This window comes from Orbilia oligospora (assembly GCF_000225545.1).
Source record: "Orbilia oligospora ATCC 24927 unplaced genomic scaffold scaffold00054, whole genome shotgun sequence".
Classification (NCBI taxonomy): domain Eukaryota; kingdom Fungi; phylum Ascomycota; class Orbiliomycetes; order Orbiliales; family Orbiliaceae; genus Orbilia; species Orbilia oligospora.
Window position 1 is genome coordinate 2,233,734 of NW_011645611.1, and position 14,406 is coordinate 2,248,139.

Genomic DNA, 14,406 nt, shown 5'->3' on the forward strand with positions numbered 1-14,406 from the left:
AAATCAAGAAGATCAAAAAAAAAAAAAACGCCGTATCCCTGAAGAACCTTTTGTGGATATCATTTCCCAGAACAAAGAAGAGGTGAAGTTATAGAAAGGATGGACAAGCAGATAATCTGCTTAATAAAAAACAAAACAACAAATGAAACTTGAAAATAGCAGGTACTTTTTTAAGACATCGAGATACGTCTAGAAGCCCTTTCGGACTCTGGTAATAGTGACAAGGGTTTGACTGGCGACAGAGGAAGCTCTCCGGATTGTGGTGTCCTGGTTCCCATGATATCGTCGTCTTCTTCGACTGCGCAGTCATCAGAAGGCTCTTCGAGATACATTGTTCTCAAACCCTCTGCAGCTTCGACTATCAAGCACTCCGAACTTGCTGTCCGTCTTCTCCTCCTCCTCCTCTTCTCTGGAGGCTCTGTCATCGCTAGCTCTGTGATCTTTCGATAGTGTGCGATTTCTGCGGCAGTCGGTGTCGAGGGGTGTAGATCATCAGTGGTGAGTGTTGTCCCTGTCGATATACTACTCTCCCGTTGTTGAGACCTTGTATCAAACTCTAATGATGGTACACGGGGAATTTCCCATTCTTCATCTTCTTCCGGAGCCTCTTCGATCCCGGACATCCACCAGTCATGGGCGGCGGAATGGCCAAAGAGATCTTCGTCGGAATCGAGAATGCCAGCGCCCTCGTCTTCATCATCACTTTCATCATCTGAATCAAAGAAGCTGCCATTTGCGATACGTTGCAAGAGTTTTTCCTGCTTTTGTTGTTTCTCATAAGCGCGAATCTCTTCGGCTTGGATTTCTAGTGGGCTTGTTTTGGGTTTTGTAGCCATGTAGAATGCAACGAAGGGGTCTTCTCCTTCGGTTGCTGGGGTTGGCTGTGCCGAATATACCCTTTCGACAAGAGAATGGATGGATGATCCATCTGAAGATCTAGAGGTGGCTGCGGTAAGATTTGGAGAAGAGGTTTTAGTAGCAGTAAATGTTTGTGTGAGTGTCTGGGAGTATTGCCATTGGTGGGTAGCAGTGGGTGTGGCCACCGAATTCCTTCGAGACGACATCAGGTGCGCATAAGTTTGTGGTGGTACTTGTCTCCAAGGAAGTTCTGCGACTGAAGAGCCGGATAGTGATGGACGTCGTCTATCTTCCACGTGAACTCCTGTTTCCGGATGGGTGTGGTGGTCTAGAGCTGAAGTAGATGATGAAGATAATGACGAACCCTGGGAAGTAGATATAGACGCAGCGGAGTACCTCGCCCTGCTGTGCCTATTATTTGCAGAAGAAAAAGATGCGATAGAAGACCTATTTGACCAAGATTTCCAACTCCTTAATGGCGACCTAGACGACTGTTCGCTTCCTCCGTCATAGTCATGTTCGGATCCGGAAAGGTATGCCAAACTGAATCTACGAAAACGGGAAACGGATCTTGAAGAGCCACTAGGCTGCTGTTCCTTGGCGGAACCGACGACTTGTCCGTGCGACACCATGTCTGACAATTCTGCGACCACTTCGTCTGCTTCGTCGATTTCCTGGGACGGCCCAACCGAGACAGACGAATAACGGGCGGTGCTGTTGGATAATCTGTTGTTGTTGTTGCCAATATTAATGCTGTTGGAGATTGAGAGGGCGATACTAGGAATGCGGCCTCGGCTTGTGCTTTTACTCCTGCTTCTTGTGACAGCGCCCAGCGGGCTAAGCAGCAGCGAGTGCAATGGAAGTTTTGTACGAGATTGTTGCGGCGTTTCTGTGGTATTCCGTTCTGGCGATGCGGCCCTTGAAACTGTAGAGTGTGAGGATGTGGCACGAGGTCCTTTTCTCTGTGTCAGACCCTTCTCCTTGGAGTTTCGTCGCTCACTGCTGGCAGGAGCTATCAAAACTGGAGTAGTCCTAAATGTTGGATTGCTAATTGCGGTTCGAAGTTGCAACTTCGGTCGGAATATCCGTAAATTTCTATTCGAGGGTTCCTCCACAACAGGCAGTACAGGAGTAACAACAGAAGCTGGGGTCTCGATTGGTTTTATGGTGCTGGATGAACTATTGCTGGATGAATAAGGCAAAGAAGCAGTAGAATTCAATATTAACTTCTGATAATCAGTATCCCGATCATCCAAGCCCCAATCGCTTCCTTCCCGGCTGCGGTAACTTTCAGCCTGGTCCTCATCTTGGCTCTCAGATAGGAGAATAGAGTTGTATTGCGCATCGCTTCGGTCAAGCATGCAACGTCGGTCTAGACGCTGGCCGCTTTTGCCGTTGGCTGGCACCGTTACTTCAACTTTGTGCGGCGACTGCTTTTTCGGATTAACTTTACGGTTTGACTTTGGTCGCAGAAGAGCTGTCCCGATCCGAGACTCGTTGGATTCAGAATATACTTTATTCGGATTTGCGGATTTGCCCTCCAGATCGCAAGTTAATATTGATCTAGGCTTGGACTTTGGGGACAATGGGATTTCCTCGATCTTTGCCAATGGCGTATTTCTGACTGGTGATGATTCGCCGTCGCTTTCGAACCAGCTAGTGAAATTTCCGTTGATTGGGCCAGTGCTACTTCGTTTGATGATGTTCCCAAAGTTGAAATCTGGGTTGAAGACCATGACTGTAGAGTATACTGAGATATAGGAAAGACCACCCTTTGGGTCAATAGAACCATCTGGCGATGTCAATTGAGGCTCTGTAGGGCTTGAAACGGCCGAGTCGTAAAATATCGAATTAAAGTTTGGTGACATTTTCGGTTCTTCTTCTTGGAGGATTATGGAAATTTCTTGGGTGTGTGAGCAAGTTTTATACAATCGAATCCAATCGAATCACTCAGTATTTTTTAATTAACATCAACAGGCCATTTAGAATGGGAGAAAAAATGGAATGGCTCAGTGCTGGGATTTCACAGTTTCCATATCAAGACTCTTCGGAGAATTTGGAGGTTTCTTGGAAATTATTGAATGTTCGTGGGGGGGAAGCAATGCTGGGTAGGTAGCTGTCAACCGAAAACGGGGGACAACCTAGTTGTTGAACCGGCTACGAAGGAGTCCTGAAGCTGTGAGATTTTGGAAGTTGATGGTAATTTCCTTTGATTGTTGTTTTGAACCCGCAAACGTCCTGCACAGGCGGATATTACAGATTCTGGCAGATTAAGTCCTTATATTCCTCTTCTTCTTCCTTTTGAAGGTTGGTCGATTGATGTTGATTTGTTGGTTGTATGTTGTCAACGTTAGTACGGTAATGAATGTGTGGACATACGTGGCTGTCGCTTAACCAGAGAGACAGGCAATTGTATATAGCATATATCGAAGTAGGCAAATAGAGATATTAACGAGTGACAGAATAGAGCAAAAGCATAGGTCTGCTTTCAGCAGTAGGAAAAGTGAACCGTTCGAAAGAAGCCTCAAAGTGGTAGGAGCGGATCGTTAGGAATATTAATAAGTCTGGCAGATACATATATGAGTACTCACCCATACGTAAGTACAGCACATTCAAAAAGTCTTGCAAGGGAACGATCCGGACCCCTGGAAGATAACCTAATGTGTACACAGCCTGGACCGCTAACTAGTTTACTGACCTCATTGATGTTTCTCTCGCAGCGAAACGGACCCTTCCAATTCGTCGTTGAAGGCTGCAACGAAAATACACAAAAAAAAACAAGCAAATGCCCATGCATATTGGGGGTATGTAAGAACCGGCACCCATGCTCGCGGGTTCGCCAAACCTCGCTGTGGAGTGTGGGTCGCGATGATCAGCCAGGCTTCATGCTTCGAGCAGGTTAGCGCCGTGAAATTAGAGAGTCTTCCTCCCTGCGCCAACGGTGACTTGGGCCAATGGTGTGGCGCGGAAGGTAGGAAGCACACCTAAGATTAAAGATCTGAAGATCATGATTGAGATTTTCCTCTCAACACTAGCGACGTTCTATCTCTTGTTCGGGACGGACCCATTGAGATCGAGCTAGCACATGTACTTTCTGGGCCGTTGGGAAATTCCGGATGCACTTTTTTCCTGTCCTTTTCTTCCCTCTTTGATGGTATGAGCCGCTCCGCGTCCACCACGTCTTCGGTTGGGGATTCTGGCCCTTCTGATCATGCAGGGTGCAGTTGGTTTGAGTGCTTCACGAGCCGTCTTGGTGAGATTACGGAGGCATATGATATCTTTTCTATTGTTAAAAGTAAAAATAGACTAAACATGTGAAGCCTAGTCAATATTATTATTTCGAAAATGGGAGTCTTATTCCCCTCCCACCGTCGGAGCCTCATATGAGCTCATGCAACTTGGGTTCACGAGTAATATGGTTAATAGTGGGCATGAAGTCTTACAGGTGTGTTATGGTAATATAATACCGTCAGTTCAGCCACAGTTTTGGCCAAATGTAAATTTATAAATTTTCCCCGTATAAAAACTCTTTTATGTTCGGGAAATTCCCCCCTCTGCAAGAGTTAGGTTTCGATATTTGGGGTGTATTATGCATCGAACAGGAGGTCTAACTAAACGGAATGCGTAAGGTTCTTGCGAAATGGTCCGCTTTTCCGCTGTCAGATGGATCCAAGGCCATGTCTTTGCAGCTCGCTTGTGCAATTGTGCTAGGACTCCGTTAGAAGGCGTAACGGTTGTACACCTTGAAACCATGCAGGTGCCGGTGAGTCTGGATGATGCCGGACTGCCCAGAAGGATGGTGTGCAGACGGAACTTGCAGCTGCTGATCATCATCTGAGAATATTCTAAAAGATTATATTTCACCGTTAGTTGTGCGACCTAATATATTTCCGACATCCAGAAAAAAGACAGGAGACCTTCCAGAATATCAATTGATACAAGATGTTGGTGTGAGCTCCTTGGGGGGGTTTTCGGCAGCAGGATTTTGGCACCAAGGCTGTATCGGACCTGTTTTAGCGAATGTGGAGATCTAGAACATATGACTTCAAGGGGAATTAAGACGCCACCGAAAGGCCGCATTGTGCCGCACCACGTCCACATTATAATAGTCCATTACGCCATCTACGTAAATACGAATTTTAAAAGACGCATTGTATAGGGGTCTGGAAGTAAACAAATCAGTCGTGATAACAATCATATCGAGTTAACGTTAAGAGGGCCTAGGGGTGCAGTTCAATTACATAGTACAATCCAACATCAAAAATTAATCAATTGGCACCCATTGGGGTTTCCTAGCTTTGAACCCAACAGTCAGAGCTCTATTTAACCCAACATAAAATCTATCACAAATTTAAACCGATCGGACGGGAAGACGAATGCAGGCATCTGATATCTGTCTCGCGGAACATGGTTACACCTGCCGACAGACAAACGGACAGACAGAGAGACAGACGTCCCTTTACTCTTGCCGAACCGTTTGCCGTGAAAAATGGTGTCGACGGTAGATACCGATGAATATGTATTAACCGTTCGTGGCCCCGAGCTTGAGTTCAAGACTTTAAACCTCGTGGCAGGCCGGGAATCGGTTGCAGTCTGGTCGGGATGATTCAGATCTTGCAAGACAGTAATATAGAAGAAACCGAACCTAATTGTTATCTTTCTCTGGAGGGGCTGAGATCAGAATTCGTGAGAATTTATCAAAATATGATTTGCAAATTTGATCTTATCTTCTGGGGTGAAGCTTGTAGACTAGAATGATGCACAGACCATGGGGTTTTCCGAGCTATATAAGATAAATAGCGAAAGTTATGGGGAGTACCGTAGAATATTTAGACATTCCAACCGGAATCTAATAGCTATTCTAGCCTTGAATTGCCGTCCACTTCAATTGCTCAATCGAGTCATGGCATCAGCCAATTTATCTCGAATTGGAGCTCACGAATGAAGCTGACCACGCGAGATCGAGGACGTGGACCACATGGACTCCATGTGTTGCGATCAAAATTGTTTGTCATAATCGAATTCCCTATTCGGGACAATTACCATATTGCCCTGAACCAATGACACCGCGTTGCCAAGACAGACGCTAACCCGATCGGCAGAAACAGAAACAACAACAACAAATTTCCGCAATCAAACAATATTTTGTGTCGCGTTCCACCTCTGCAACGGCTTTTTCGATCCCTTACGCCTTCAACGACACAACCACAACCTTCACCGCTTCATCTCCACGACCATCTTCATCTCCACATCAACCTCCATCCTCACCATCGATCACCAGCTACCATCACCGACAGCTTTGACTTCATCATCAGCTCGATATCTCTATCATCATCACGATCAAGTTTACTCCAAGCAATTGTCCCCTCCTGAATAATCACCTGATTCCAGCATCCGACTCGTGATAGTCGGTTTTGCTTCACTTACATCATCACCAAGAACATCACACCTTCACATTTCGCATTCATCATGCCGCCTAAGCGCAAGCAAACCGTTCCGGCCAATGAGCCGACAGGTACTACTACTACCACTACTGCAAACTCCAATCCTACCAATCCTCGCAGGAGGCGTAACCAACCTTTACCGGAGCAAGAGCTTCCATCTCGAAGATCGCACAGATCACGAGGAACAGTCGCAGCTACCGAAGCTGTCGCATCCAATGTTCTAGAGCAGCAGCAACAACAACAACACACAGCTCCTGTTGCTAGAACCCGCCGAGGCAGAGCTGCTGCTGCCGCCGCCGTCACCGAACAACAACAACCCGAATCAGTTGTTGAAGAAGCCCCACTTCCAACCAAGACTAGGAGTACTAGGGCAACGAGATCTACGAGAGCCAAAGCTAAGGCTAACAACGAAGACGAAGTCACTGAGGGAGCAACCCAAGCTGTTGAACAGACGCAACCACCTGCCGAGAAGGTGAAGAAGCAGACCAGGAAGACGAAGGTCCCCGTCCCACCTTCATCACGAGCGATGAGAAGCAGAAGTAATAGTGTCACTTCGACTCAGTCGCAAGAGAACGAAGTTGGTGAGGAACCAAACAAAGTTGAAGAAGAGCAGCATTCCGTGGAGGACGAGGAGAAACAGGCGAGGAAGAAGAAGGCACCTGTCCCGCCTTCGACTCGAGCGACTAGGAGTAGAAGTAATAGTATTACTTCTATCCAGTCAGAAGAGTCTGAGGGTGGGCCAGGTGCTGAGAAAGAGGAGGATAACACCGTCGAGCCGGCTCCAGCAAAGCAGGGGGACAGGAAGAGTATGGCCGCGAAGGGGGGGAGGAAGACGAAGGTCGCCGCCCCCAAAGACGCCGGGCCAACCACCGAAGCCCCCATCGAAGCTTCGAAGAGGCCAACCCGGTCTGCCAAGAGGGCGGCCGGGCCCTCGACCGAAGTGGCTGAGGACCAGCCACAAACAAAGCGCCAGAGGGTCCAGGGCGGCCAGGAGACCACCCAGGCGCCAAGGCGGCGACGAGGTCGTGCGCCGAGGGCCGAGGTGGACCCTCCTACTGCCACACCACCACCACCACCAACATCATTATCACCACCACCACCACCACCAACATCACTATCACCTCCACCAGCATCGGCGCCACCATCGCCACCTCAAGCAGAGGTCGGGCCGGGGGCACTAGTTGCCCCGGAACGGACTGGCGACGACACCGAAGCCAGCGAGCAGCTCTGCCAAGAGCAGGGCTGCTGCGCTGCCGGTGAAGTTGTAGAGGCTCCAGAGGAGCCAGAAGCCGTTGAGGAGAAGGAGGGGGAGGGGGAGAAGAAAAATGGGGAGGAAGAGGGGGAGAAGGAGGAAGAAGAAGAAGAGGAGAAGAAGGAGGAGGAGGCAGAAGAAGAAGAAGAAAAGAAAGAAGAGGGAGGGGAGGAAAAGGAGGGAGAAGATAAAGGGGAGGAAAAGGAGGAGAAGGAGGAAGGGGGGGTGGGTGAGCAGGGGGTGCAGTATGCTCGCCCAGGGGATGAGGAGCTTAGCTTGACGGGGTCGGAGAGGGAGTTGTTGAAGGGGGGTTGGGGTGGTGAGCGGGGGCCTGGCCAGGTGGAGTTTGGCCAGGAAGGGGACACAGCCCTGAGCATCACGCAAAGCGAATGGGCAGAGTTGGAGGAGGGCGGAGAGGAAAAGGATGAGGAAGAGGAGGATGTGGAGATGGGGGGTATGGAGGAGGAGGGGGAGGGTGTGGAGTCCCTAGGGGAGGGGGATGCAGCCGATGGTGCTTGGCCCGGTCCTGCCAATCCGTCGGCACTCGCGCCCTTGTCGCAGGCGGCCATTAATGCTGGCCACCCTGCCCAAGCTGGCGCAGGCCCGGAGGAAGCAGGATCTGCGGCCTCGCCCATCGCGCCGCAGACTCCGGTACGTACTCCAAGCTCAATCTAAGAGCGGGGATCTCCTAACCATATATATACATACAGACTCGGTCCGCGTGGGGGCAGTGGGGGCACCTCAGGCACCAGCCCAGGCTCAGTTCCCCGCTAAAATCGTATTGTATCACCGCCCAGTACTCGCCGCCAAAGGACGATACGCCTCTGAGGGGGAGGCTAATTTCGGAGAATGGGATAATCTCGCTCAGCGGGGACCCTTCACCCCTCCGGGGTGAGGAGCTCTTAGGAAGAGACTTGTTCGTCATCAGTTGTTTGTTCCCTCTTCTATGACTTTATGCTAACAAATAAATAGTAATACCCCGGTAGGGTCCCCAAGCCAGCTATCGCCCAGGACGCGTTCGACCCCGGGCCCGAGGAGGCGTGGCCGCAGCAGGTCGGTTTGCGGGAGCTCCCCGCTTAAGAATGCGGTGGATTTTGCACTCGATGCCAGCAACGAGGGTGGGCCTAAGATAGCCAGCCCTCTTGCTCGCTTGGCTTCAGATTACGACCCGACACAGGAGATATCCGAGTTGAGGATAGAGGAGGTCCTTATGACTCCAACCGCCGAGGAACCAGTTGGCACCATCTTGGACGATGTGCTGGATGAGCAGTTGCTCGAAGAGAGCACTGCAATCAGCTCTGATGATAGTAATGATGACGCCATGGCTGCTCCAACTGAAGAATCATACCAAGAATTTAACGGCGCCGACTCCCCTTCGGAAAGACCAAAGCGACGGTCTCGACTTCCCGTTCCAACGTCTATAGAAAACCTACCAAGCTCACCGACTAGCGCTCGACAGAAGCGGGTTTCCCACACAAAGAGTCTATCTGACCGAGAACTTTTGAAGGTTACTGCTCGAAATACGACAAGGAATGCAGTTTATAAAAATGCGAAGTTTGAGCGAAAAATTGTTCGGATTACTCGACAGCGACCGCCGTCACCAACCCGGGACACGCAAAGCGCTGTTGCAGAAGAAGCCCGCCAACTGAGACAACGAGTATTTGAGGAAACCGGAGTCGCCCTAGGGCCTGGTGATGAATCTGATTATGTTCCACCTCAAGTTTCGCCTTCTGCCAAGAAAGTTAAGTGGCATGAACTCTTGGAGTACGATTTGGATGATGAGGAAAGGGCGGTCTTTCAAACTGATAAGGGAATATTGGCTGTAAGTTTTTATGCTAAATTGAGTGAGCCTCTGCAATGACACTAACAATCCGTCTAGCCTGAGCGTGTTCGCCGGGACTCTAGTACTATCCACGAGATCACCATTCAAAAAATTCTGTATGAGGGCGAGAAGGACGTCCTTGATGAGGACTTTGAAGAAGGGTTCTAGAAATCCTATCCACCTCCACACCCTCTCTTGTCCACCTCTATCGAAACTGAAGACGAATTTCACCCCCCAAATTTCTTTCGTACAGTGCGACGATGACACTCACCGAACATTAACATGAACGAGATACGCATATCCGAGTGAGGTTCACAGCAGCATTGGCATTTTTCCCGAACCTAGCTAATTGATTGAGATGACTTTTGTCTTCTCCCGGAGTTTATGGTCTAGAATGCTTTTCTGTTTCTATTTTCTTTATACAGGCGTTTGATTCTAAAGTTATACTTTTTTTTTCTTTTTACAGCCATCGACATGCTCTCGCTTTGCTTTGGGTTACACATGTTTTCATAACCCTAATCCTTATTCCTGACTCCACTGGCATTTAGAACACCCATGTTTTCAGTTCTTACGCTTGGTTGAGTGCCCGTTAGCGAAAGCATAGTCTGGCGTTCATTGTTATTGAGCGTACCTTGATGATTGAACGAGGTACTTCGTCTAATGCACTTTACTCTTTTGATATTCTATTTTTAAAAGTCTCTTGTTGTTCTTCGTTTTTGTTTTGCTTGGTTCAATTAGAGTCAACCCCCACCGTGCGCCTCTCTAGATCGCCTTCTGCCGTCTAGCGAAGTTGCATTATATTAATTAACATTACATGCCGCATAATTTACAACTTAAATCAGTTTCTCTACCCGCTTAAGCCTAGATATCAAGTCTGGCGTCTAGGTTCTACATAATGACTCAGTCCCTTTTATACAAATGAAATCTCTCGTCCTCCTCACAGTCAACATGAAATGCAAGGCCAAATTGCTTCCCCCTCGGACCTTTCCCATAAAACCCGTCTCTCCTCCTCGCCATCCTACTGCTAAAGTCCACAGCAGTCCCATCAGACCTCGAATTAAACGCCACACAAAACAAGTTCTCGATTTCCGTAATATCAAATACAAGCCCCCTTGCTACAAAAAAATATACCAAACAAAACACATTCATAACCATCACACCGGCCAATACGACATAAAAGCTAGCCTGCCAACCCGCAGATACACCCGATGCGTACTCTACCGTTCTTATCCTCGCATTGAAAGATTCCGTCGTGGGGAGTTGGTACAGATACGGATCCACCCCCGCGTAAGAATTTGATTTTTCGTCGGCACCGAATTGAGCGCCTACGGAGGAGAGGACTATGGCGTTTGCGTATAGAATTGCTAATGCTTCTGCTACGGATGGGAGGGAAGGGTTGAATCCTGGAACTGTGGATGTGGCGAAGATACCGAGGATTCGGGATAATGCGGCGTCTGCGACGTTTAATGAAAGTGCGTAGGCGAGGGCGGTTGAGATGTCTTTGAATTGGGATTGGTAGGTTTCATGATTGGTTGAAGGGAGGGAGTGGGATAGAGAGTTTTGGTTGTCTGGGGAGCAGTTTGTGGTTACGTTACCACCGCCGGAGGCGGAGAGGTAGGTTGTGGAGCAGCGGGAGGTTAGGAGGGAACGGATGGCGCAGAGGGTGTAGGATGGGGATATTGTGGCGTTTGCGGCGGTTAGCATGTACATTGATGGATCTGTGTAGCCTGCTGAAGCGAAGATTGCGACGTTGAAGGGTGGTGGGAGGGAGATGAATGATGGGGCGAGATATTGGCCTTCTGAGGGAATAGAGAGGGATTGTGAGGAAGATGGGTCGAAGTTGAAGATTCTTTGGGCTTCTGGGTCGAGGAGTCCTTGTCTGGTGTCTGATGAGTTATTTGATATGAACCATTGTACTGCGGTTTGGTTTAATTTGTAGCAGATGACGTTGATAGCGGGACTTAGAACTGAAGCCGTTGCATCGATATTTCCAAAATCACTTTGCATCTCTGGTTGGACGAGGTTGTTGAGGGTAACGTTTCGAACCGATGGAACAATACTGCCGTGAGGCATGGCTAATGTTACATTGTTCAGTTTGTCGGAACCGGATATCTCGAGCCATGCTCCGTAGTATCTTTCATTTCCAACCGTTGTCCATCCTACGGGTCTTCGGTTGAGTTGGTCTCTCGGTATGGATTGGTCGGCTCGATATCCGTTCCATGCGTCTGTGAAAAATGTAAAGTCTCGAAGTGGTTGGTAACTATTATGGACTCGGTAGCAGGTCGTTTGTGATACGGGAAGTGCGGAGCCATTCATAGGACCGTCCAAGGACGAACTGATAATCGCGGGACATCGTGAAGCTAAAGCTGTTGAATTGCCGTATCTGTTTTTGTATCCAATGTTGTGAGAATAGTCACAAAATAAATTGTATGCTCTAAGATCTTAAGAGATGACTCACGTTAAGGTGACATATCCTTCTAACTTCACGTCACCATATTTACTAAAATGAAGTTTTGGAGAAACTAAAGAATCGGCGGCTGGTGATTTATAAATCGGTTAACTTGGAGTCCTTCATAAATTATAAATTTCCTCTGAAGCATCCGAAAAACTTACCAGTCGTATAAAATGTCACGCATAGAACTACAAACAAAATAACAACCCCCAATAGTGTCCTCCCAGCGTATTTTAGGCCTGGCATTGTCGTAAGTAATGATCCTGGCTGGTAGACCCATCCTTTCATCAATAGATCCGCTATCCTAATCCCTTTCGAATCTTTTCCCAACGCCCGTTTACTGAGTACTTGGCCAGTATACGATGTAAAAACTGTGACAAACGATATTTCAATCGCCTTTGCGAAGATGGCAGATAAGAGAGATGCGGTAGTTGGGGAGAGATGACCGTTCGCATGAATATAACCTTGATATCTAGGTTTTGCGACGGCTATGAAGAAAAACTATACCATCAAATTCTTGTGAGCAATAATTCTATAGTAAGTAAATATGATAGTTATCTTACCAGAAGAGAAAATAATGTCGAAAATATCGATAACGAGAGGATCATGACCCCCAAGCCGGAGAACTTGGGCACTTTTGCTTGTTCGAGAGCTTTTGGAGTTTTTGGATCATCTCCTATAGATGATGTCAATATTCAAACTAAATTTGTAAATTCATTTGTTTTGTTTTTCAGAGCTTACCATCGATATCGCCTGTATACTGTTGAGTCCGCTCAACTCTACTGATTAATTGGATTTCTTCCGATCCGAAGCCAGTTTCACTCTCCCTTTCCTTATTGACCGGCCTTAATTTTACTTGTTTATAGTCTTCGATCGTTTCATTTGACTTCGGTCCCTTTTTCAAACTACTTATTCGCCGTATGAATCGATCCGTTGTCGTCTCTGGTGTATAGTAGGGTAGCTCATTGTCCTCCGGTCTTGTGTGAACACCAGCGGCCCCAGTAAAAACTGGGTTGGCATACCCACTCCGATTCGACATTGATGGATATATACGGTGCAGAATCAAGATTCTATCGAAAGAAAACCCCTATTCGTGACTATAACCTTTTCACGAATCGTCGTAAAAAGCCCATGAAGATTTCTATTCTTCCTTACGGGGACAGCCCTTGAATATAACATTCTTTCCTCTACAGCCCTGAGTACTACGTACTCGCATCGGCTATATTTGCAACGGGGGGTAAAGATACTGTGGCTGGCTCGATAGCCTTCTTTTTGTGCGCCAACCCAGGTTTTTTCGTCAGCCCCTCGTCGCACGCGTCGATAGCTAGCACTAACGATATGAATGGTGAATGGTTTAACAGGCGTACGTATCAGCGTTTTTTTGACGGGATTAAAAAAGGGCCTGTCGACGGGTACAGGCAGCGAACCAGATAGCGTCAGACCCACACACCGGCCTTGTTCCACGACTAGGATCCAAGGGTGTCAACATGGTCTTTTGCATAATGGAGGGTTCCGGTCTGCTACGTATGTCGACACTCAAGTGGTCGGCCCGCCGCTGCATCATTCCCTTTTAGGATCAGTGAGGCTGAGAATAGATTCCGAATCTGCAGGTGGGCAGGTATGAGTACATCGAAACTTACATAGCTTCGAACTCTTTTTTCTCAAATACTTCGATGTTACTGGTGGTGGTCAAGGATTTCGGTGTTGCCTTTTGTTGTGCCAAGGATGATGGTGCTGGGGAGGTTCGAAGCCGAAGAAGCTACCTCTTACACGCGTGTTAAGTATACGAGATGGGGAGTTTCGGAGTACTCTTTTGATTTGTGTAACCCTGACCAAGAGGCAGCCTGTGTGACCCAGCTGTCTGGGCTACCTCAGCTGTGAGTTTCCCCGTTGGATAGCGACATTGATTCGTGAATGACTGAAACGTAATGTATGTATATGTACGCACGTATGTATGGTACCTACCTCTTGGTTGACTAATTCTCCGTAGGTGGATGCATGGTGGGCCATGGGATGTTATCGCTGTCACAGAGAATTACTCACATATATGTTTTGCATAGGTACTTTATATGAGCACTTCTTTTTTATATTATATTGTCGGCGTTATATCTACTAACGTTATTGAAAGCCGTGCCGTTGACGGGTCGGTATCACGTTTACATCCGATGCAGGTGTAATTAACTTTCGGAGTACCGCTCTGCAAGGCCATTTTCTGCCTTGAAATCTGCCAGGGAGGGTGTCATGGAGGATAACGTCTATAACGACACTTTGCTGTTGTATCATAAATATCTAGATTCGGGTTATCGACACGAATCGAGCAAAATTCCAACTAGCCTCGCTTCTTTCCATATGGAATTTGTATAGAATACATATATTTTTAAATCATAGTTATTCTATTATACCAGAAGGACATATGAATACCGCTTTATATAATATAAGTCTATTATTAAATCGCTTATATCAAAGTTCATGTAGTATTCGCTAACAGCTAAGTAAGTGCATTGGTCGAGAATGCAACCTCACTGCAGTAAAATCAAATCGTTAAGATATAAAATATCTATCTATTAAGCCTACACAA

The 14,406-nt window shown here is 47.5% G+C and overlaps 3 protein-coding genes across 3 annotated transcripts; 1 reads left to right on the plus strand and 2 right to left on the minus strand.

Annotated features, from left to right (window-relative positions):
• Positions 1-170: 170 nt before the first annotated feature.
• AOL_s00054g680 (uncharacterized protein) lies at positions 171-2,726 on the minus strand (the record flags this gene model as incomplete). The annotated part of the gene is made up of 1 exon (XM_011121996.1): positions 171-2,726. The coding sequence occupies one exon, from the start codon at positions 2,724-2,726 to the stop codon at positions 171-173; it is 2,556 nt and encodes an 851-aa protein (XP_011120298.1).
• Positions 2,727-6,327: 3,601 nt separating this feature from the next.
• On the plus strand, positions 6,328-9,544 carry AOL_s00054g681 (uncharacterized protein; the record flags this gene model as incomplete). Its single annotated transcript, XM_011121997.1, has 4 exons — positions 6,328-8,205; positions 8,265-8,470; positions 8,527-9,376; positions 9,434-9,544. The coding sequence occupies 4 exons, from the start codon at positions 6,328-6,330 to the stop codon at positions 9,542-9,544; spliced, it is 3,045 nt and encodes a 1,014-aa protein (XP_011120299.1).
• Positions 9,545-10,276: 732 nt separating this feature from the next.
• AOL_s00054g682 (uncharacterized protein) lies at positions 10,277-12,867 on the minus strand (the record flags this gene model as incomplete). Its single annotated transcript, XM_011121998.1, has 5 exons — positions 10,277-11,759; positions 11,835-11,913; positions 11,990-12,329; positions 12,392-12,504; positions 12,570-12,867. The coding sequence occupies 5 exons, from the start codon at positions 12,865-12,867 to the stop codon at positions 10,277-10,279; spliced, it is 2,313 nt and encodes a 770-aa protein (XP_011120300.1).
• Positions 12,868-14,406: the final 1,539 nt, after the last annotated feature.